Raw genomic sequence first — 24837 nt, forward strand, 5'->3', positions numbered from 1 at the left:
CCTCCTTATCCATCAGTACCACATACATGGATTCAATTGTGGATAATGAACATAGTACACAATCTGCAGTTAGTTGTATCTATAGGTGTGGAACCTACAGTTACAGAGGTCAGATTGTACTTAATATTGTGCCTGGCAAATAGGCACTAAATATTTGCTAACTTGAAATTTAAATTGAATTTGACTGCATTGTGTATTGACTTAGAAGTATTGTAGGAAATGGTTGTTTGGGGAGACTCTGGCACATTGTCACTGAAGGCAAATTATGGGGATACATAGAGTTATTTGTGCTTATAGTTTTGGCTTTTTTTTTTTTTTTTTTTGGTCAGTCATTGTCATGGATTTCATCATTGAATGGTGGGTTTGCGCTGCAGGTAAAATTGTCTTACAATATGGAGGTTTTGTTAGTCTAACGTCTAAGTCTCCTCCTTGACAAGGTTGCAGTGTATAAGTTGTGACACTGAAACAGATATAATAATTTCTGAAAGTTTTACAAAACAGGTCAAAGAATGAATAAAATAAAACTGTTTTAAAGGTTTGGTTACATCATTAGTTTGTGCATAAGAGTAGCTCTGAATATACATTATCTGAGTTGGTTTCTGTCTAAGACACAAAAATGATTACTACTGTTACTCAAAACGAGAAGACATTTTCCCACAGTACATAGCAGGATAGATATCCTGAATCTCTTAATAGTTCTTAGGAAAGGATCAGTTATTGGGTGTGGTTTCAGTTTATTGTTGTGCCTTTCAATTGTGGGAGCCATTTTTGTTAAAGGTATTACTGTTTCTCTTGGTCTCAGTAAGAAGTGTCTGTAAAGAACGCTTTCATTTGAAATCAGTGCAACAGGAAATTTGGAAGTGAAGGAAATACATTTTTAAGAAATAAATATTCGTAGAATGATCAATGGTGAGTTTTTAAAATGTAGACAGGATAGAGCATTTCTATTTTTCTTTCAAGAAATACAATCCAACAATTGTTGGCCTTTCACAGGGTATAGCTTCTCAATATTTTAAACGTAACCCGTGGTGTCATGGATTTATTCTTGGAGTCTTTCACCTAGGAGTCAGTGCTGCATGGTTTGGAATCGTGGGTATTTACTCCACTTGTTTACCCTGGGAAGGCGTTGGGGGAATAGATGGGGGATATACCAGAAAAATGAGTAAGTTACTTCTTAGTAACTTATTAAGTCATTATATGGTATCATAATTGTATAATGTGTTACCTCTTTTTAAATCACTGTTTTTGCTTATTTCTCACCTATATAATAGCAGTTTCTAGTGATTAATATTTTTTATGACATTCTGATTTTTAAATTATACTTTGCAAACATTTTTCTGTCTTTTTTGACCTCCAAACAGGCATCCAGACCTAAAACGTTGGTGCTCACACAAAAGTTAGGAAATATGGTGCTTCAGCTACTAAGTAATTGTGAACTTAAGAAATATATATTTGCCCTCTTAAACTTAAAAAAAAAAAAAAGTACACAACACTCCAGTGGATGCAGTAATGTAGGACAGGTTCTGCTCTGCTTTCTGTCCATAACAACAAAGATGTCACAATCTAAAAATAAAATCGGAATGATAAATTTCAATGACAACAATAAAAGTTTGGGGGCCGGGAGAGTTGTTGGTCTAATTGAGGGCACTGCCTTCTCCTGTCCTCAGGTACAGGATATTGTTCCATTTTAAGCCATTGAGGGAGAAGGGCTTTGTATTTTAAATTGCAAGCTAATAAATGCTCTTTTTCTCATTAACACACATGACCTCTATGATTTATGCTCTCATGCACGCTGGCCCACTTTCTCAGTCTCTGTTAATGATGTTGAGAACCTCTGTTTAACATGAATTATTTTCCACCTGAATCCCTGTAAATTCACAGTAGATATTCATTGTAGTGATCTGCTTGTCCTGTTCAGGAAAGAAAAATAACAAAATGAGCCTTGTTCGTTGTACCTTTTTTGATTTCTTCAATATGTGTATAAAATGATTCCATTTATTGGAATTATGCAGACAGCTTTGTCATGCTTCTGATACTAGAGATAGTACATGAATTCCTTATTTCAAATAATAAGATATTTGCTGTTCAAATAACAATTAGTAGAGAGTTGGAGTGAGAAAGACAAATGAAAGATAACTGAAAATTAAGTTTAGACAGCTCTGTCCTGCTTTATGTTCTTCTTAATTTATGGTGGGTTATATATTCCCATATTGTTTTGCCTTCCTTCATACTAATGATTAAGGAATTCAGACTTAACTCTAAATCCATAATGTCTGCAGTTAAATCCTAGGAAAAGATAAATAACATTCCTAAATCTGCATAGTTAATTCATAGTCTGAGTCAATTTTTAGTGTTTAAAGTTAGAGAAGAAGATAATTTAAGAAATAGGGTTTAGCAAAATATGCGGCTCAGGGCAAGATGATACTAGCCTTTTTTTCATCATTTGTTATGACTATTGAAATATCATTTTACTATAATTACCATAAAGATGTTTGTGATAGTGCTCATTTTGACCAACCTAGGAGGGAATATTATTGGCAAGTGGAAAAATCATCCATAATTGGGCAAGTGAATAAAGTAGATTTTATAAATTTATGGGATTATGGAATATTAAATTCAGAAAATGCTAGGGAGATTATTCAGTTCCATCCCTTACTGATACCAGGAGGAAACGAAGACTCAGTGAGGCACACTGATATGTCATATTTTGCCAGTTTAGCTGGTAGCCAGACTAGAATTCAGTTTTTAAAATTGTTTGCCTTTGGTCATGTCACTTTCTTTTTTAGCTCATTCCTAGTAAAATGTATATATATCTTAATTTTGGTAAAAGAGAATGCAGTGAAATTTACCAAATAGAATAAATGGAAGCTGTTGTGTAATAATTTAACTAGTCTTTGTCATTGGCTATGGATAGATGGTGTATCTTTGTTATTCATGAGATCATATGTAAGTTTATGTTAATAAAGTGACTGATGGTGGGCTTCTAAAAAGCATCAAGAAGAGGGCTGGCCATGCTGATAAGACCATCCATATGATTGCAATTTTAGGGCTTTGAGCCATGTGGTATCATCGCAGCTTCCCAACCTCCAAGGAGGGGTAGAAGCCTGGAGATTGAGTTGAATCACATGACTCAAATCCCAATGGAAACCATGGACACTGAGCTCAGTGGAGCTTCCTGGCTGATGAACACATTGTTGTGTTGGAGGGGTAACATGTCCTGATTTCACGGGGAGAGGGCACAGAAGCTCTGTGTTTGGGACCCTTCAGGACCTCACCCCATGTTTCTCTTCATTTGGAGTTCTGATTTGTATTCTTTATAGTACAACTATGATTGTTTAAGTGTAGCACTTTTTAGAGTTCTGTGAATTGTAGAGAGTTATCAGTCCTGAGATGGTCATTGGAAGTCCCCATATTTATTGCTATTTGGTCGATAAGCAGGTGACCTGGGAACCCACTTGTGGCTGGCTTCTGAAGTGGGAGCAGTCTTGTAGAGAACTGAAGTCCTTAACTTGTGAGATCTGTGCTAACTTTGAATGGTTAGCATCTGAATTGAAATGTATTGCAAAATGCCATTTGGAACTGGTGTCAGAATAGAAGCGTTGAAACATATGCAATGCAACTCCTTAGTACTCCATGTAATCTTTTTGTTGACAACTGATTTAGTGCAGAAAAACTGATCAAGTGTGAGGTGAGTTGGCAAAGATTGTAGAGCACTGATCTGGTATGCCTGTTCCTCTTCCTTTGAATGACATGCTTTCTCTAGTAATGAACTTGTGCTCAGAACCATGGACTGGAAACTTAAGATACATGCTAAGAATGTTTTCCTATGTTTGAGTAGATCTCCTCCAATTCCTACTCTTATGACAAGGTTAAGTGATATTTGCTAAAGCTTTAGACTTAGTATACAGTTCTTAGACCAAAATTATGTGTATCACCTGGGGGCTTGTTAGACCTGAAGACTTAATCATAATCTGTATTTTAACAAGCTCCCAGAATAAATCATAAGCACAGTGAAGTTTTGAGAAATGTTAATCTAAAATTTGGAGATGACAAAAGAGATTTATATTAAGCTAAATTCCAGACACTTCTATTGAAAAAATGAAGATGAAAATTCTGCCTTACTTTTTGATCTGTTATTCTCCTCGACAATCAAAACACATTTGTAATCAATAAATTCTTCCACACCTACCTGCTGTGATGGTACTCCGTCTTTCATGACTTTTGGTATTTGTTAACATCTGTTAATGTTTCAATATTGAACACAGGCATTAAAATCAATCTCTAGCTTCTTGTCAAATATGGTTGATGAACACATGCATTTATCTTCTTTCCTTGAAATGTCACTAAAATACCAGTAAGGAATAAAAAGAAAACATCAACATAAAATAATAAAAAGAATGGGAAGGATACTATATTAAGCAAGAGAGGTTAGCAGATTTGTAGTTCTGCAGAGAACTTGAGAATGAAATGTTCTAGATACATAGAAAATTAAGCAACTGAAAAAAACAAGGCAGTGATTATTTATCTGTAGGGATTACAAAATTGTATGGGAAACAGTGTAATCATAGTTATAGTATGCTATGTGGTTCAGCTCTAATAATTTACAATATGTGTATATGAATGTTGATTTAACCAAAAGCTGTGATAAAATTTTGATCAAAGATTGAGAGGGAAAATGTGCAGTTACGTAAGGGAACTGAATTCTCGTTCTTCAAAATACTGTTTGTAATCAGTAAAATATATCTAAGTTTAACATTAAATATTAGTGGTATAGGTTTGGAATGTGGTGGCAACACCAAAAAAATAGCTGTTAATGTTGTCTCTTTTTTGCTCTCTCTCAGTCCCAAGCATGCTAGAATTTACAGATACTGATGCACAGTGTAGAGACTATTGGATTAACGGCCAGAAGATCTGAGTGCTAGTCCTACTCTGCCACCAACGAGCCATGTATTTTTCAATAAAATAGGCATAGTATTCCCTGATTCTTGTGCCATTTTTATCATCCAAGTTCTATACTATGATGTAATAGATATTTTACATCATTTATAAGCAGAGTAGATAAGAAGAGACAATTTCTAGTAGCTCCCTCAATGATACTGAATTTTGCTTTGCTTTGTCACTCAGCCATTTACTCAAGTGTCTTTAATATTAACCTTCCAGGGGAAGAATAGACATATTTTCTTCTCAAGCAGCCAAATAGTCTTAATAACTTGGATAACAGCATGGAGTTATCATTAGCATGAATGAGGAGCAATACTTCCTTTAGTTTAGACAGATGGAAATATTTTTAGTTCTCTCACCCTGTGACATTTGTGAGAAGTTCAGATACTTCCAAAATTACAAAATACCATCTGGCCACAATGTCTTGGCCCTGTTAACTTTATTTCATCCCTGCCGAATTCTGTTTTTTAGCTTTGTCATTATTTGTGTTCCAAGTTTTTATGAAGTTTGTTCAATAGCAAATCTATAATAATCAGTCAAGTATAGTATTTTTCAAAGGCACACAGCTAGGACTTTGAATTTTGTTTAGATTTCAGAAGCCTGTAGATTGAATGTGCAAGCTGGAGACATCTAGTATTGAGTAATCTGGGCTCAGAAATATGTGATCCTTTCCAAAAGGTCCGTATCAGCCAGGTTATTGCCACCTTGTGTCATATCTGCCTTTGCCAACCAATTTTCTAAAGGGCAGCAGAGAAGAGGTGATAACGGAGATAAGCCAATATTTAATAAGGGCAAATAAGCTAACACTTCAAGTGGACAGAGGGCTTTGTCCTTTCTGTGCCCCCTGAGTCTCAGCCAGTCTGTCTGTCTGTCTCTCACCCCAGCTCTGCCTGTTGTCTGTTCCATTTTTCTTTCCTGTCTTTTGGTCTCTTGTCTCTCCTCCTTTTTATTTCTGCTCTTTTTCCCCTACTCACTCTTGTTCATTGTACTCTGAGAAAATAACAAAATAGGAAATTGAATCTGGAGTTTGGTGGATGAGACGATAGAAAGCTAGGAGGTAACTGTAGAAATACAATTAGAGTTGCAGTTTTTGAAGGAGTGATGCCAACAGCATAAGGCCTTCTTGTCAGAGAAAGAATTATCCTAATTTTTCTTTTTGCTGGGAAATTGTGAGGTGAACCACGTTTTCAGCAGGTGAAATATACCTTAATAGGTGTTCTCTTTTCCTAGTTCAAAATAGGATTTTTAATTCAGAGGAAAAATGTATTTTTTCTTCCATTTTAGAAAATAGATTCATTGCTATTTTATAAAGAGAATAGGCACTATTTTATGTCTTCTGTTACAAAAAGAACAACTTTTTAGAGAGGGAGATCGTTATCATGCATATCAGTATCAGTTTAATTACTATTATCTAGAATTTTCACCAAATATATCTGGAAGCTACTTAATTGCTGTAGCATTTCTTATCTCTCTTTCCTCCTGCATAGTTTTCCCACCATAGGTAATTCTCTAAACTCTTGCAAGAAGGGTACATATCTGGCTCATCTTTGTATATCCTGAAGCTTCTAACATTTTAATTTCATAGTAAATACCTTTGAACAAAGAAATATCAACTTAGTCCAGTCTCTGGCCATTGTTACAGTTTATTACCTGTTCCGAGAATCATTTAGGCTTTTTGCCTCTGGGTAATAGTGCTACTAAGATTCCCAGAGCGCTAAAACTGTGTCTTAATTTAGCCTTTTATTAGCTCAGTTCTAAAAAATTTTCTTCAGTGTACAATGTAAATAGGGCAAAGATAAAAATTCCAGATTTATCCTGTCTGTTGGTAAAATACTCACATCAAATGGACATCCTATTTACTTGTTTGTTGTTTTTTTCCCCCCACAATAGCCAAATAGAATTTTAAATAAAGGCTTCAATGGAGAAAACATTTAAAAATCATAATAACTAAAACATACTTAGCAGTATGGTATTTTCTGCTCTATTTGTGGTATTTGAATGCATCATAATTTTCAATATTTTTCCTTCCTAGACCATAGAGGCAGACAGTTCTCTTTTGCCCTAAACGGTTTTACAACTACGTTATCTTTTATCTCTAATCTTTTTTTTCTAGGTGTGTTCTACTTTTCTTACAGGATTTTAAAAATTTATTACAAGTCATTTTGCAAGGTTCCATTTAAGTTAAACCTACCTTGGAGTAAGTGATATCATTTGTTTGTTTATGGATGGCTATTGAAATTGGACATGGGTTAGCAGTTGTATAAGAAACAATGAATTACATTACTCATGTAATAAAAAGTAGCTACCACAATCAGAGAGATACACTATTTCCTTCTTACTCTCGTCCTCTGGCCGCAGAGTTAATGTAGGGCACGAAGTATCAACGCTGGAGCGACGCCAAGTCACTGGACAGAGTTGAGTGCCTTTGGTTATTTTCTTCATGAGACTGTCACCCTACATGTGCTAGTGCTGAACAGACAAAAGCAGAGGAAAACCTTTAGCTGGAGGGATCTTGTTTCCTCCAATAGAACAAAGGCATCAAGATGACTCTAGGCAATATGACATTAAACGCATTCACCAAATACATTGAAAAGAATGAATGGGATAGCGTTTGCTTTTTGTATTTTGAAATAGGTTTATACAAAGGTGTATCGAATCCATCTGTATTCCAACTGTATTTCGAAGTGAGATTTTTTAAAAGTATAATTTCTTAACTCATTCATATTCAAGTTCTCACAAAAAAAGCACCACTGATTTCTGTTCCTTGCTGAAGCTGTTGAAATACCTCTTGGTCTTAAACTGAACTACTTTTGACTCTGCTTTTATTATTCAGCACTTTGAGGTGGTAATTTAGTATCTTTATCCCTCAAATCAAATTATTTTTTTTTCCTATCATTTGCCTGCTTCTTGGCTTATGAAGCTTGATTACATTTGTCTTTTCTTACTTTGAGCAATGTGGTCTGAAAGTGTGAAAGAGAAAAAATTTGCCTTCCTAAGTATGTAAAGCAGTATGCCAGTGTTGTGTACAAGTTTTGTTTTGCTTAATGGAAAATTGTAATTCTGGCTTAACGTCTTTATTTATTTATTTATTTATTTAGCCATGAATAAGAAATGGTGAAATGGATCATCACAACTGAATAAACACTGGTTTAAAAATTCCTTGCTTCAAACGGAGAAAAAAAAATTATAAGGCATCTAAACGGCTCTTACAGCTTGATAATTGGTATAAATTGAACACAGAATAGGTCCTTGAAAATTAATTTGACTTAATTTTGGTTTGCACCTTTGTTACACCATGAGAATGCTGTCAAGGAGCTGAGATGGAGGAAGTTCATCTCTGTTCCACCCATACCCTATTGCCACTCAAAGCTGAACCAAGCCACCATCTCTTTTCAGCTTTCCAACTTTTGGCAGAAACTGCGTAGTTGACATCCTAGATACATCCATTTCTCTCTACTTGTAATGGGCTGAATTGTGTCCCTAGAAAAGACATATTGAAGCCCTAACCCCAGTACCTATGAATGCGACTTTATTTTGAAATCATGTCTGCAGATGCCATCAAATCACTCTAATGGCTAGTGCCTTTATAAGAGAACAGAAAGGGAGAGTTGGATGTAGACCTAGGGGAGAAGGCTGTGTGCTACTTTCTTGTGGCAGCCTTAGGAACAATACCCTGCTCCTTTCCTTAAATGAAACTTAAGAGAACATCTCCAGCTGAAAGCCAGGAATCTCCAATGGACATTCTTACCTAGAAATCTATAAAACGTTTATTTGAAAATCTCCTGATTTAATTAAGATTTTCCCCTACCCTTTGAGAGGTTTTTAGTGCAGTATCATCAGACAGATGATTTTAGAAATAATAACTGTATTGCTGTAGGCTGTTTTCTAACCTCTATAAAAAATTACAAACTTTGGAGTCATGTAGATTTGGATTTTAATCCCAATCCTTTTTTGGGCCAGTTATTCAAGTCTTCTGAGCCTCAGTATTTATTTATTTTTAATTTTTTTGCCATGGGGAGGTAATTAGGTTTTATTTATTTACTTTTTTTCATTTTCAGTTTTATTAGGTAGAAGTGTTACAATTTGACTGCATATATACAATATATTGCATGTAAATACACAGGTTTTATTTATTTACTTATTTAATGGAGGTACTGGGGATTGAACCCAGGACCTCGTGCATGCTGAGCATACACTCTACCCCTTGGACTATACCTTGCCCACAGCCTCAGTATTTATGTGACATGCTCTTCCTTCCTCGATGCCTTCACCCAGCATCCCTTCAATAACTGCTGTTGCCATCTTTTTGTCTCTTCAACTTTCCCTAATTATCTTGGAATGAAAAAGAGCAACATTAAGCTTTGAACTAGTAGTTACAAAAAAAGGAGCTAAGTGGTAATTCCACAGATATTTCTTGACTTGGGGCTTATTTCTGGTTGTACTAGTAGGTGTTTAATATTTTCCATATTGCAGGTCATGACTAATTAGTAGTTAATGAAATCAACTAATAGATGTAATATTAAAAAGCTAGAATAGAATAGAAAATATAGTAAGTTTGAATTGTACAGCTAGATTTTTGTGTGTGTGAAACTTCAATTTTGTATGTTTGTGTCACAATGTGTTTTATTTATTATAATGTGGAATACACTTAAAAATAAGTTTAGAAGCCAAGTAGCTAAACAAAAACAAGCTTTACTCTCATCTATACTTCTCTTCTCAGCATCACATTAACTCCTGATGGAGTTTTACTACTGTTAGTAAATTAAGCTGTGGAGGAAGTACATTGTAAGGAATACCATTCTTTAGTATTCTTTTTGAGTAGCTGTGATAGTCTTTCTCCTTTTTTTTTTTTTTTTTTTTTTTGAGGGAGTAGGTAATTAGGTGTATTTATTTATTTTTAGAGGAGGTTCTGGGGATTGAACCCAGGAATTTGTGCATGCTAGGCATGTGCTCTACCACTTAAGCTATATCCTCCCACCTGTGATTGTCTTTCTGGTGATGACTGGAAGCCTGGTAGCTCTTTTGATCTAATGACCAGGGCATCAAGAGGATGCCGTTACTCTGACTCTGTTTTCCAGTTCTCGGTGTTAGGTTTTACTTCCAAAAATATGATGTCAATGAAATAACTATTTCTAACTATGGAGATTATTAATTTTCTGCTCTTAGGATAATTGCTGATGCTAATTAAGTTATCATCATCCCCACCCCTACTACTTGCTGAATGACGTTTATCTAAGAGGTCATATCAGTTCATATGAGAAATTGCAAGGTTTACACTAGGTGTGAGCAAGCTAACAACCTGTCAATTTTTCTTTTACATGGACACCAAATCCCTCTCACCACTGCCCATAAAAACTTCACAGAGAAATCTTGGTAAGTCCCTTAAACTTTCTAAGCCTAAACTTTCTCACTTATTATATAATATATGGCCACTGATAGAATCTTCCTCATAGGTGTCCAGTTAGTTTATATGTATGCTAGGGCTGAGCATTTACTAAGTGCTGGTGATGATGGTATTGGTGGTGTTGCTAACCACAAGATTTAGCATCAAGTATGATGACCCTTGTCTGCCTGCAGTTGGCTCTGCTTTCAGTCTAAAATAGTGCAGGAATTTTATTACCATTGCTCCCCAACCAAAGAAAGCAAGCTTAGCATACCTGAATGATTGCCTTCTGTTTTCGGTATTTTAAGAGAGACTTTAATGAGTTGGATCATCTCCAAAGAAGAGTGACCTGAATTGCTTTAAGGACATGGATATCTTCAGTGTGGAGCAAAGAAAATACTAGGATGTGATAGCATAATCGACTTGCACTGCTGCCCTACAATACATACCTTAAGCTCATTCTTTTTTTTTTTTTTTTGCTCCCTAAAATAAAACTCGTGAAAATTAGAAAAGAAGCAAATTCTCAGTAGAACATGAGAGTAAAATTCTTTATAGTCCTAAAGCTTTGCAAAGGCTGATATATACAGGACTGATCTAATAGAGGCTGGTAACATCTGTCAGTCATGCTGTTGGGAGACGTGGGGGCTAGGTGAGGAGGTGATGGAGTGGGCAGTGAAGTCTTTCATTTGGAGACTGGAGGTCTTTATTGCCACTTTTACGGTCTGGACAGCTCTAGTCTGGACTGAGAGTGAAGGTAGTACAGTCAGACGTAATATAAACTTTGTGGGAGACGGAATGATAGGCTTTTATAAAAAGGAGGCAGGAAGAATATGAGACTCTTTTCTGTATTTTCTTGATTTTGTATGATAATGTTCCTTTAGTAAGAAAATATTTTAAGACAAAATGATATAAAATTATGCCATTTAAAATATATTTTAAAGTAATAATATGACATCACGATGATAAGCTTGGAATTTCAAGTCAAGGAGATTTTTTTTAGGATAAGTTTAATATAAAAGCTCCTTTCTGAAGCCAGATTATTTAAAGATCATAGGGTTGGCTTTTCCCACTACAGCAAAAATCTTTATTGATAAGCCCATTGCCACTGTGAACAGCACCCACAGATGTTTGACAGTGCTCACTTTGGAGCAGGGGAAAGATTCATTGGGTTTGCAAATTTGATGATAATTTTATTCGATATCTCCTTCATTATGACCAATAATTCATCAAGATAGGGTAGTGTAATTTTTCTGACATCACAGGGGAGCTATGGATAATATATTCAAATGGCAAACATAACATATGTGAAAATGTCTTACATTTTTAAAAGTACTTGACAAATGTGTAATCAGCAGAGTTTTATGATGTTTTCATAAGTTTAAGATTTTAATTTAACTTCCAACGTCTAGGGCTACTGAACTCATAGACCATCTAGTTTTTTACATATTCTGGCTTCAGTGAAGCTAAAACTTGACTTGTTTTGTCTTGAATGAGATGACAGTTCATGCTGCACCAGATACATATTCTTACCTGGCATGAGTATTCACACTGAAAAACAGTTGGCTTGAGTACTGCAGCCTAGTGCTGGGACAGAATTACTCTTACCAATAAAATTAAAATCACTCTGTTATTATACTTACTTAGAATCATTTTATCTAAAGAGTACCTCTGTTATCCATACCAGAGTGAAATGGAACAGACACGTTTGCCACGGTGAATTGGAGTCCTCTCCACGCTTAGGAGCTAGCATCAGAGTGTTGCCAAAGTCTCTCTGGGCGTACCCAGACCCCAGCGTCTTACATATCGTGGGAAGGCGGAGGTGCTGTTTCCCAGTTTATTTTCTGTTTGGAATATCCCCTTTGGTTTTAGGTAAAAATCGCCAACAAAGTTTTCAAACAAAAGATATTGAAGGAATCAAAAGTAACTAATTTAATAGTCTTTCTATCACGGTTCCCTAAAACCTTTTGGCAAAAATTTAATAACAAAAGTATTTTTGAATTTTTATGCTAATGCTTATTTTTTTATGTTAGGTCGATTATGTCTATTAATGCTTATCTTCTCTATTAATTTTAAAGTACAGCTTCAAAATTAAATTACTGACATAATTCTCTTCTTTAATAGTCTATATTAGACTTGTATTAGATAATCTTAATAAAGTTCTCTTCTTAAGAGAGCACAGTGTTGAGAAACCATAGAAAATCTAGAATGAGTGTCCAATTCATGTGGGTCAGGACTTCTGCCTATTCCACTCTTCCCTATTCTAAGTTATTTTGAGTTCAGGGTTTCAACTGGAAACATACAAGAGAGCAATTTTTTTCCTATTATCTGAGAAAAGTGGTATCTCTGAGGTCCAGTTGGAACTGTGTCTGGTATAATAGAAAACATAATCCAAGGAAATGAGACACACTGTTTTTTCCTGGTGTTCCTAAATCTGTTTTTATGCTTACAAAACTTACTAAATTCTATGTAACATATGTGTGAAATTTCTAAAAGAGAAATACAATTGACAGTGGAAACAGAAGTAGATCAGTTGTAAATTCAAATGCACAGACTCTAATTTTACATTACATGGGTTTTTATGTACAAAACTGCCCTGAATATCGAAAGCCTCTCTCACTTATTTGCCTTTTGGAGGGAGACAGTGGAGAGCTAGCTAACATTTTGACCCCCTGTTAACTTCAGAGGTGATGTATTTTTTTAATATCTGAAAAGAGGGTATCTTGCATGTAGTGAATTATACTTACCCTGAACATGAAAGGTGGGTGTCTGAGGATGTGCTTGTGAGGGTTGTGTGTGTATGTGTGTGTGTGTGGTGTGGTTTCAGATTAGGCGAGACCTGAGACAGTAATGTATATGCCTCTGTTTCTTTTCTCTCTTATTTCCCGCTTTTCACATTCCCAGCTTTGGAGGACTAGGGATTAGATGAGAAACTGAGGCTTGTTTACAAAGGGAGACAGTAGTGAAATGTGGAAAACTATTATTTGCAGCCTTATAAATTAATCCTGGTGTTTTAAATTTGGCCTTGTCATTTTCCCTGGGATCTAATTTCCACCATGTTTAGCACCAAGTAAAGTTTTTTTGTTTTGTTTTGTTTTTTTACTCATATCTTTATTTTTCTTTGGAAGCCAATTCTGGCTTTTTCCTTCTTCAGAACTTTCTCCCAGTCACTCAGCATGCTGTTGTTGTTCATATTCTTCAGGCTGCTGTCGTCTTCACACTATCCCTAGCCTGCTCCCAACATTTCTTAGCTCTCTAATTGGGAGATTGTGTGAAGATAGTCTTAGATGTTAGAACCCTTTTTGGACCCTTTCTAAGCTATACCCCAACATACATGTAAGCTATCCCATGCCTGTACTATTTTTATTAACCTGTATTGCAATTACCAGATTCACTTGTTGGTATCTATCTTTAGATGATAAGTTTTATGATGTCAGGGAATTTGTCTGTCACAGTTAGCGCTGACTCTCTAGTAGCTAATATTGTGTCTGGCACTTAGTAGATCCTCAGTGGATGAAGAGTGCATGGATAAAATTGATGTATGAATGAAAACAGGGGCCACTCCTTGCTTCTCTGTTTAGAAGCTTTGCTACTATTATTTTCTAAATAACATTTTCTAAATAATAGCAGCAAAGAAGTTCTGCCATACAAATGATTCATTAAAAAAAATGAAACGTGTATCTTTGGAATGAGAACATGGTTCAGCATAGTCACTGAAATATTTATAAGCAAAAAACATTTATAAGCAAAAAGTACTCATTGAATACTGAGGAACTTCTTTACACATAAAATCTGCATGCCAATTTAATTTCATTGAAGCTCATTAATCTATGGAAATGTTTGCTTGTTGATTTTAATGAATCACCTTGTTTCTTCTCCTGGGATATATAGACGATCAACTTCCTACATGGGCATCTGTAAGTTTTTAACTCATGGATAAGTTTGATGGTGTCAAGTTTTTATTTAATATTTTTTGCTGCCTCATTTATCAACAAACAATCCATGTTATCTAACCTGTATTAAATAGTTTTGTTCTTCTAGAATAACTTATTAGAACTCCTCAGAACTAATTTATAAATTTCAATCACAAATCAGAACTCCTCAGAACTCAAGGTTTATAATAGACTACAAGTCATCCAACAAAGCTCAACTGTATCAGAGTGTACTGACTTCTCATCCTCTAAGCTACTGTTCATGACACCAGTCCTTGCAAGAATGGGAATGTTGGCAGAAGTTCGAAGGGAAAAACATTTCCCCTTAATCCTTACTCTTTATGCAGGGTTCTTCTAAGGTCGAATTATTATGTATGACAAATATAATCTAGGAGTCAGAAAGCAGGTGAAACAGGTAATTATCCTGCACTTCTCTGTAATGGGATTGAAAAACAGCAGAGTTTTCTGCATGGGGACTGTGAAATGGATGCATGGAAATAATTATAAGAAAAGTCTTTTATAAGTCCCTAGAAGTACCTTCCTGCCAGTGAGTACTTAGCAAATACACTTATTTTTAAAGTTGGTAAGAATATGTGCAGTTTTTTTTTATGTTTTGTGTTTATTTTAATTTTTTTGATAAACCAGTATTCACAGTTCTGTTTTTTGGCAAGTAATAACTGAAAACTGGCAAATAGGAACTCTTTACCCCAATTCTTCATGCAAAACCAAGGTAGGAATATTATAAATGAACATATTGGTGGAGATAGTTAGAAGATAATAAGCACGATTAATGAATCTGGTATACTACTGATGGATTGTTCCCTCCCCTAAATTTCACCTATTAGTTATTTTTGCGGGTTATGGCATTCCAAAAAAGTGCCTGAGTGTTACTATTTCTCATGATGTTATATCTTTTGTTTTTTTCTGCTCTATGTTATTGTTATCTTGGGAAAGAAAATTACTTTTCTGAGGCTGATTTATAAAATGGAAATGTTAACACTGAACCCATGGGGATTTCATGAAAATTGAATTAATTTAATTATATATGCATGACACACACATCCATCAGTAAGCTTGACACATAGTAAGTTGGTAAATGTTCATTTTTCCCACCCCTCTTCTTTAGATCTGAGTGGGTTTCTTATGACTGTAGAACATTTTTAGTCTGTTGCGTACTCAGCATTCACTAAATGTTTCCTTCCTTCCTAGTTTTTACCTTGCCACTTAAGTAAATGTGAATATATGTTTATTCAAATAAAATAGTGTTAATACTATGATTATTAATTGCAGTGCATTTTATATGCCAGGAAAACATCTCACACATCACGTTGTCACTTCAGAACTGATCCTGGGCTGAGACACACATAATCCATTGTTTGGAAAACCTGACTCCCCTTACCTCACAAAGTTGTTTTGATGTAGCTCAGTATTTTTCAGTGCAGTCTATTAAATCTATATGAATATATATAGATAAAGATTTTGTTAGAAGAAAGAAATGTTTTCTTTCCTTCTGTTTTTACACCTTTTCTTTATTGATGGATTCTTATTTTTACACTCCAAGGTTTGAATTGGGCAGTTAGAATCACATAATTGTATAAATTCATACATTTTGTATGTAAATGTTTCTAAGTCTAATAAAAGAAATGATTTAATATGAAAATTATTTATTGGAATATGGGTTTGTTGATTAACTAACTAGGAAATAGGGATGGGGATTGCAGAAGTCTTAAAGTTATTTTGGAGACGTGATTTTTCTGATCTTCACTGAATACATGACTCCTCTCTGCAGTTATTATTAAATGGATATTTACCAGAAGTATCTGACTTTAATCCCAGTTCTGATAATGAATTTCAATTTTATGTAGTATTCTTTTGAAGAACTCTTTCAGTGTTTTTGATCATACTCCTTTAATAACAGCATCTCTGATGGTTTAAGAATTATTTCTTTACCAGCCTTGAATCTGGTACCACAAATGACAGGGAGGTTATTTTATTATATGCGAATTCTCTCAATGCTAGGATTAGGAGGGTCCTAAGTTTACTCCATTGTTTGTTCCAGAGGCTGGTAAACATTATAAATGGATATTGCAATTGGATTTTGAATCAATGACTTCAGACACCAAACCATATGTTTTAATGAGAAGCTGGATTTTCCTTACAATGGTCACATAATGCTATTAGTTTCTTGAAGATAAATCAGAGTTAGAAAAGATAAATATAAACACAGAAAGCACTGTGAGGCCTTCAGATGCCATTACAGTTCATTCTTCTGAAAGGCTTGCCAAGGTCAACCACAGTTTGTTTCACTATGCTTTGTTACTCTGGACCACTCTACCATAATTTTGAAATAATACATGATACTTGCTCTGTATTTATTACTTATTTAAAGACTTCACTTTGCTTTCAAGAGAAAATTGTATCGATGTGTCTGTGATATATCTAACCCCCTATTTGGTATTGACTATATGGCTTATTTCAAAACTAAGAGCCCTCTGATGTATATGTAAAGTGAATGAGAATAGGTAAATTCAGATTGCTGTGGGCTTGTCTATTTTCAGTAGGAATAAAAAGGAATTGTGTTCTATTTCATGTATCTTCTCATTTGAGGACACTGAATGCTTAATAGTCAATTCAGGAGCACCTATGTTATATCATTACTGACATGTTAAGGTCAGATTTTGGAAATAATCTATATTTTACTAGAATGTTATTCTTTCAAACTTTTAATAATTTTATTTATGAATAGATATATGGACTGAGGCTATTAAAATTAACTCAGATTTTGTCATTTTAATTCTGAGTACAAATAGTGTTTTTATTTTTCCCTTGCTTCAGAGAAATAAGATAAATCAAAGGGGTAGTCACCCTTAACAATAGATAAAGTCCTCATTTTTCAAGTGAACACACGAAAGCAGCCACTATGGTGTTGAAACTGGAGTCAATTTCCTTTTCCAGAATTCCATGATACTGATTATACCATTTTGAGTCTAGGCATGGCTGTTTCATTCCGTGCTCCCAAGCAAAGGCCTAGTTAGCAATGCAATAGTCAGGGTAAAATGATATTATAGAAGTAAGGGCTATAGAACTAAGGGTGAAAATACTACCACCTGAAAGAGAGGATCATTTTAGTCTTTCTGGTTAGATTTATCCCCAAATGACCATTTAGAATGTTTGACATACTAAACGTATCTGTGACAACCATATTCTTTGAAAAAACTTTTGCTTATTTGTTGTAATTTGTTTTGAAATATTAGAGAGAGAAAAGAGAGATTTAATGAAAGAAAGTGTAGCCAAAATATAATCACTATTTATAGTTTCCCATCTCCTAGAAAATTAACACTGTGATGAAGCTAAAATGTTGCTTGATAGTTACATACACGATGAGAATTTTTTCCTGATATTTATGATAGCTGTGGGAACATTTTATTGGAATTTTCTCTTAGCAAATACATACTTTTAAACTTCTAGTTGTTAACTTTTTTTTTAATTAATTACTGTCCTATCACTTCTAATTTTTCATGTAAAAGGCTAATCTATGGAAATTTTCTTTGTAGTTGTTGGAAGATTTTATAAAAGTGGATAGAGTTAAGTTGGTCCTCCTCATAAAATATATAACATTTTGGCAGTCCTAGATTACCTTCTTGAATCTAATGTCTCATATTTCTTGGGTGGTCAATCTCTCTATGTTGAAAATAGGGGAAGCGTAATAGTTATCCATCTTTCTCTGCCTAGAAATAATTTGTGGTAAGTAGACATGCCTATTAATTTAACCAGTCTAAGGATGATATTAGGCTTGTGTGTGTGTGTGTGTGTGTGTGTGTGTGTGTGTGTGTACTAAGATCAATAATAAACTTAAGTTCCTATATCATCATATTGTGATAAGTAAAACGTTTTAGACCAAGGGAAAAAAGCCCTGTGATTTTCTGAGTATTAGCATTCTGTGAAAGTATGCATTGAAGCTTGGTGTCTACTAGGTAACATAGTTTACACATATTTGTGAAAGCAGTGATACATAATCAGTATGCAATCCAGTTGAATATAAGCCTCTTAATGGTGGCAAATTTTTCTTGTTCACTTCTGTTTTCCAGTGACTAATACAAATTTATTCATTATAAACAAGAGAGTTAAATGAATAGACTAAGGAATTATAATTTTAAACTTATGCTCACTGTTACATAGTTTTGCTTAAGAACTTTTCATGTAATTAGAATAAAATGTAAGAACTGTAGTAACTATCAAAAGACTGATAATATGCACCATAAATCTATTTCATTTCTTTCTAGGCAGAATGGTCAGCATATGACTGGCAACGTATTGTTACTTGGCTTTGCCAACAGTTACACAATTTCCTCCATTCTATTTGTATGCATTTTTGTATTTAACTAGACATGCTTATTTTCAGAAAATTTGGATTTTATTTTGTAATGTAACTTATAAAATATTAATTCTTTAAAATTTTTTTGTAAAAAAAAGTGTTTTCCTTTATGCAAGGTGAGGATATCAGTTGGCATTCATAGAGATATAAACTGTAGGGTATTATTTGTTATATACAAAGTTTGCCATTGTATCCGTATGTTATCACCAAATTTTAAGTTATTTGCTTTGAGTACTTTGACCAGTGCTTAGTTAATTTTATGTGAGGTTTAGGAGGTAACAGAGAGAATATAAAATACCATTCTGTTGTTGAAGCAAATGTCTTTTTTTTTTCTTACTGGCAATTTAGATTGAAATTTAAGCAAATAGGATCACGATTTGCTTTGAGCATCTGTATTCAGCTGTTACAAAAACACTTCATTTTACTGCTCACTATTAGGTATCTATTCAGAGTGCTTATTTGTTGCAATTTCTCTAAGTAAAATGTAGCTTGAAATGGATGTCAGCTTTACATCATGTATGTTATAGTTCTTCATGCAGATAAGTTTAAAAGAAACATACAAGATACATGAGCAAATTCTTGCTGACCTATACAATACCTGCATCCTAATAGGTCATATTTCAGCTCCTATATTTTTGATAAATAGCCTGGCTCTTAGAAAGCTCTGAACGTGGTGCTGAAACCTCTCATGATGTATGAGCGTGTCTTGCTGATAAATTCTAATGTCAGCTTCTCTGTGATAGTGATTCATCAGGTTGTAGAATTTGTGTTTGGGAAACACATTGAATTAGCAAGTTTCATATTTTGGTTGTGTTAAAATTAACACAGTTTGTTCTTTCCTTTTAAAAGAGTTCATACCAGTTACCTTCTAACATTGTCAAAAACAGCTAGGATTTAATTAGAAACTGTCAGTGCTATCACAAAAGCAAATGTCTAGCATTAACAATTAAATTGATATGACTATAGTGCTAGAAATGTTTATAGGCCAGCGACATGTTGATAATATGAGCAAACTACCCTAAGAAAAGTTAAATACTTGATTATAAACAGATACAGCAGCAATTAAGATAGAAGCCTTGTAGCTTTGTAAAGATAAGCAATTTGCCTATAAAAAGTAAGGCTTATTATCTTAGGGGTTTTTAAAAATTGTTTTGGGATGCTTTCTTTGTACACAAATACATTTATTTTGCAAGATGGTGAATTTTTATTTGTAAATATGTCTAAGACCCTAAAAAAAAAAAACTTGATTGTTTTTTTCCAGGTAAAATTCTTACATTTTCTATACAAGATTCTAAAATAATTAGTAATGTTATTAGCACTTTAATTCATTGGTTCTTAATTTGTTTTAAGCTGTGTTCTTTAGGTGCCTTAAATATAATTATAGAGAACTACAGTTAATTTTTTTCCTTTATTCTAAATTAGCCTCAGAAGCTTTTCCTTTCATTAGCAAAACTGTCCTCTTAAATTCCTATTGACCTCTGAAACTACTTGATTTATGTCATTTTTATAATGAGGTGAGCTAAATAAAAGGGAGAATTTGCTAAAATTCAACGTGATAAACTTCTTCTACTATGAATTAAGCATTTATTAAAATAAAATTTTAAAATCCTAGTCTTGGGAAATCCTAGTCTCTTAAAATTCTAAAATCCATTGTTATCCTGGGGAAAATAACCATCCACTTTGATCATAACAGACTTTAAGTCAGAACCAACTAGTTTAGTTGCTATACAAGTATATAAAAGCCTCCTTCTTTGGGGTCGTGTAGAACATGTAGTTTCTTTACTGCATTTGTAACATGGCAGATTATTAGATTATTTGCTTGTTATTGCAGTGAAGCTCATTAAGTGTTTGCAATTACAGTAAGATTTGAAAATTGCACATAGATCATAAGTCCTACTGAAATTTGGCAACATTTCCTGCAAAGCAAGCAGCCTAATATTGAGCTACTACCGATTATTAAAATAAGGCTTTCAGTTCCTTAGATATTGGATTTATATCATGTGAACTTAATAATTAAATCCACTCCAAAAGCTGCTTGTTAAGAAAAGGAAATCTATAAGCAAATACATAATTTCCTAGAGGATTTGTTTGTCAATAAAGGGTTAAATACAATGTTAGTATCAACTTTCAGTATTGATAAAGTGCACTCTAAAATCTATTTTTGTGCCTTATAAAAATGTAGTTATATCATCCAGTAAAAGTGTCTTACTTGTAGCATTCCACGTTTCATTATAGAAAAACACTTTTTTGAAAACATTATCATTTAAATGATATCTGGTCCAATGATATTTCCCAGAAATTATTGTTTATTTAGAAACAAAAACAAGACAAAAGCAATTGATTTTAATCCAAAATGTATTTTTTCTTATAAAAGAGATCCACATACTCACTGTGTCTACTCTACAGAATTTGTCCATTTTATTACACCACGTGTCAATTCAAGTTTATCTGCTCACTGCAAAAACTCGTGGCTAATATGTGTAATACAACACAGGAGGAGGTATTGCTCAGTTCAACTACTCTTATATACTTAAAAAAAATACAGAAATGTTTTTTGTCCACTTTAACTGTAGTCCAGACATAAAAGTTACATGAAAGTTCTAGAAAATGGATTTTATTTGGTTGCCACAGTACCCTTTGAAGCCAGTTAATTAAAATGCTGAACTTGTTCGTATGTCCATTGGTCAGGAGCAGCATTGGTGAAGCTTAAACTTCTTTCTAGGAAGTAATATTTCTCTGCCTTTTTTTTTTTTTTTTTTTTGAAGTACAACCACAGTTGTGAGTTTTTCTTTGAAGTAGGTTTAGTTGGCTGTTTTTAGGACATGTTTGTCGGCACACCTATAACAGTTGCTTTGACTTCCAATGCGGTACCTTTTTCTCTGCCTGCTTCCCAGAGGTTAATCAGAGGAGGATAAAGCTCACTGAATGCAATGGTTGGTTTCTGTAAGTAATTGCTCACATAGCTATGTCCACCATCACAGTTCATTTCTTGGGAGAGGCAGCTGAAAAGACATATGACACCAATAATCCCCAGAAAGCCTCCAAGGCAGGCCATAAATGTTGTAGTGTTACTCTTTTCATATTTTTTTTGATCAGGGTCCAAGCCTTTTGTGGTGACATTTACACATTGTTTTCTGCTTGTTTGATAGATTGTCGGAATATCAATGCAAATCTTATACTCAGTTGATGGGTTCAGATGAGTAAGATTGTACACCTTGACGTCAGATGGTATTCGAGCACTTTGGGCAGCATGGGAATTCTCAGTCTTGACAAAGGCTGTCCACTTAACACTGGATTTGAGAATTTTAGAACTTGCTTTCCAAGACACCAGAACTGAATTGGCCTGGACATCTTTTATTTTAATTTTCAAGGATCCATTGTTATCCTGTGGAAAAGAGCCATCCACTTTGATCATAATAGACTTCAAGTCAGCACCAACCAGGTTAGTTGCTATACAAGTATATAAACCCCCTTCTGTTGGGGTAATGCCACTTATATCTAATGTGCCTTCAGAATGGACATAGAACTTCTCTGTCACAGTATTAGGCAAGAGTTTTTTACCAGAAGGTGTTATCCAGTAGATTTCAGGCTGTGGCTCTGCAGTAGCTCTACAGTGTAAGGAAACACAGCTCCCAGCTTCTAAATCCAGATTAGAAGGAAAACTCTCGGGAGCTATAAGAGGGAGACAGATTTCCATCATTTCCCTGAAATGCACTTGCCGAACATTCTGACCTTGGAATTCAGGTGGGTCCACACAAAACAGTGAATCTGGCTCCATAAATCGAATGTTAGTTTTGTTCATATTAATCCAACGGATGACACAGTCACACCTGATAGGATTGCTGTGTATGCTGATTTCCTTGAGGTTTGGCAGAGACTCAATGGTACCATGGTACAGGGCACTAAGGGCATTGCTGTTAAGCATGAGTGATTCCAGCTTGGGTAGTCTGAAAAATGCATTCGGGTGAATGTAAGACAACCTGGGGTTGTTAGTAGCTTCTATTTTTCTTAAATCTGGCAAGTTATCCACAGCAAGACTGTCGATGGAAACCAGTTCAGGCATATTATTTATTCCCAACTCTTTTAAGTGTAGCATATTGCTAAAATCACCCCTCCTTATTTGATTAATAGGATTTTTATTTAGATCCAAAAATTTGAGATTTACCACTTTTTGAAGAGCAACATGGGGCACTTTAATAAGCCTGTTGTCATAAAAAGAGATGCTTTCTAAGTTTTCAAGCCCAACCAAGGCATTATCTGGTATTTCTGTGAGGTTTATACCAGCTATAACCAGGCTGCGAAGATTGATAAGTGGCTTAAAGTTCATGTCTTTGATTCGGATGATTGGATTTTCCCCAATCATCAGAATCTCCAGATTGGGAAGAGCATCAAACCACTGACTATTGATCATCTGCAATTTATTTGAATTGAGATGAAGTCGAAGAAGATTATGTAGGCCAATAAAGGCTCCGGGTGAAATTGTAGAAAGCAAGTTGTGATTAATATAGAGTTCTTGTAAGTTGCTCAGTCCAGACAGACATTTTTCAGGCAGCTCAGTAAGTTTGTTTTCTTCTAGGTACACAGAAAGAAGCTGAGGCATCTTTTTTACATTAATATTGGTGACTGAAGATAAATTGTTTTGAGATAAGTCCAGGCCAGTAAGGTTTACTGGAAAGTTTATGGAGTATTCAATCTTTGCAATATTGTTAGTCTGAAGGAGCAGAATCTGTGTGTCAGCAGGCAATCTGGCTGGGAAATTTAAAAGACCTAAATCATTGCAATCCACTGTAGATGCTTCCATATAAATGGATCTAGGTGTAAACCAGGGCCGGATTTCACATGTACATAATTGTGGGCAATCCGCTTTTTTATCTACAGCTTGTACTAGTGTAGTGATAGCTAGGCCAAGTAGCACATGAATTTGGAGTGGCAGGTCCTTCATCTTAGCTTTCTTCTTCAGAAATTTAATGGGCCCTTAAGGATTCCGCAGTCACTGCTAGTAAGATCAGTAAGAGCTGACTGATAAGGAAAAGAGTTGCATTTGTCAAATGATGAATGCCATAGAACTGAGAAGTTTTTCTTCATGGAAATAAGTGCCAGTACCACGACTGCAATGTCCAGAAATGTCATGCATATTGAAAAAGAGGTTCCTGTCTCCTTTATGATAGAATATTGATAAACTTTTTGAAGATGGAGTATGTGTAGATGGCCACGGGAAGTTAAGCAATTCATTTATTTAGGAGTATAACATTCAAATCCCATGCTTGTTCAGTACTGGCAGGAATAGCAGCATGATGCTAACTATAATAAAATAAAAGATAAAAGGAAAAAAGAGAAAAAGAATTAGTCCAAAGGGAAAAAACTCCATAATTAATATCCATTAACTAATTATGATTATCTTATATATAATATTGTTAGCTCACAGTTAATTCAGTATGTTTGATGACTTTATCCTTGTTATGACTGTCCTTAATAGTTATTGGCCTAGACATTGGACAGGCTGAGAAACTGAATATAGAGAAGACTGAAGCACATTAACCATAATGAATATGCTTCCAAAATTTGTCTATTTTTTCAAAATCTTTGCTGGTTTATACCTTGTAATTTTACTTATTTGTCATTCTCTTTGATAACTGGTTACAGGGGAAAAAAGAAAACCTTTCAGTGATGGCTGTTTTATTTTCCCCTAGGGAGAGAAAATTAAAAGGTTATTAATAAATAATACTATTCAGTTACAATCAAATGAGTTAGCCTACAGTCCTCAGGTTCTCAGGAGATGCCATTTAGAAGCAAAATTATAAAATGAACTAGAAGTAGCGGTATTTAGCTGAATTTCACTTTTTCATTCATACTTCCCTCCACAGCCTTTTTTTTGTATCAAGTGACTTGAATTTTGCCATATTTGGAAAAGATTAAGTCTAACTTGCTGTTGATGCACCTGTATGTTGTCATACTTATCTGAAATTCAGATTTATGTTAGACTGTTTTATTTTTCCTTGAAAATACCTTACATTCCATTAGTCACTAACAACAAAAAGGTAACTTTTATTATATCAGTAAAACAGACACTTAGAGATTGCGTCTTTTAAATGGCTACTGATGTCTTTATCGTCACAATAAGCAATCCAAAACCAAGTTGCAATTATCATTATGTGCTGAATTGTAAAACACCGCACTACTTTTAGATACACACTCCACCAGCTGGACTG

The 24837-nt window shown here is 34.5% G+C and overlaps 2 protein-coding genes across 13 annotated transcripts in view; one reads left to right on the forward strand and one right to left on the reverse strand.

Moving 5' to 3' along the window:
- The window catches only part of IMMP2L (inner mitochondrial membrane peptidase subunit 2), a 1220903-nt gene that overhangs the window by 355908 nt on the left and 840158 nt on the right, over window positions 1-24837 (forward strand). The window lies entirely within an intron of this gene.
- Window positions 20969-24837, reverse strand: part of LRRN3 (leucine rich repeat neuronal 3) — a 35479-nt gene continuing 31610 nt past the window's right edge. The window contains exon 2 of the mRNA XM_014559240.2: window positions 20969-23929. Coding sequence (XP_014414726.1) covers window positions 21444-23570 — 2127 coding nt within the window. The 5' untranslated portion in view covers window positions 23571-23929 and the 3' untranslated portion in view covers window positions 20969-21443. The remainder of the gene's footprint in view (window positions 23930-24837) is intronic.

The sequence above is a fragment of the Camelus ferus genome, chromosome 7, assembly GCF_009834535.1.
Source record: "Camelus ferus isolate YT-003-E chromosome 7, BCGSAC_Cfer_1.0, whole genome shotgun sequence".
NCBI classification, from domain to species: domain Eukaryota; kingdom Metazoa; phylum Chordata; class Mammalia; order Artiodactyla; family Camelidae; genus Camelus; species Camelus ferus.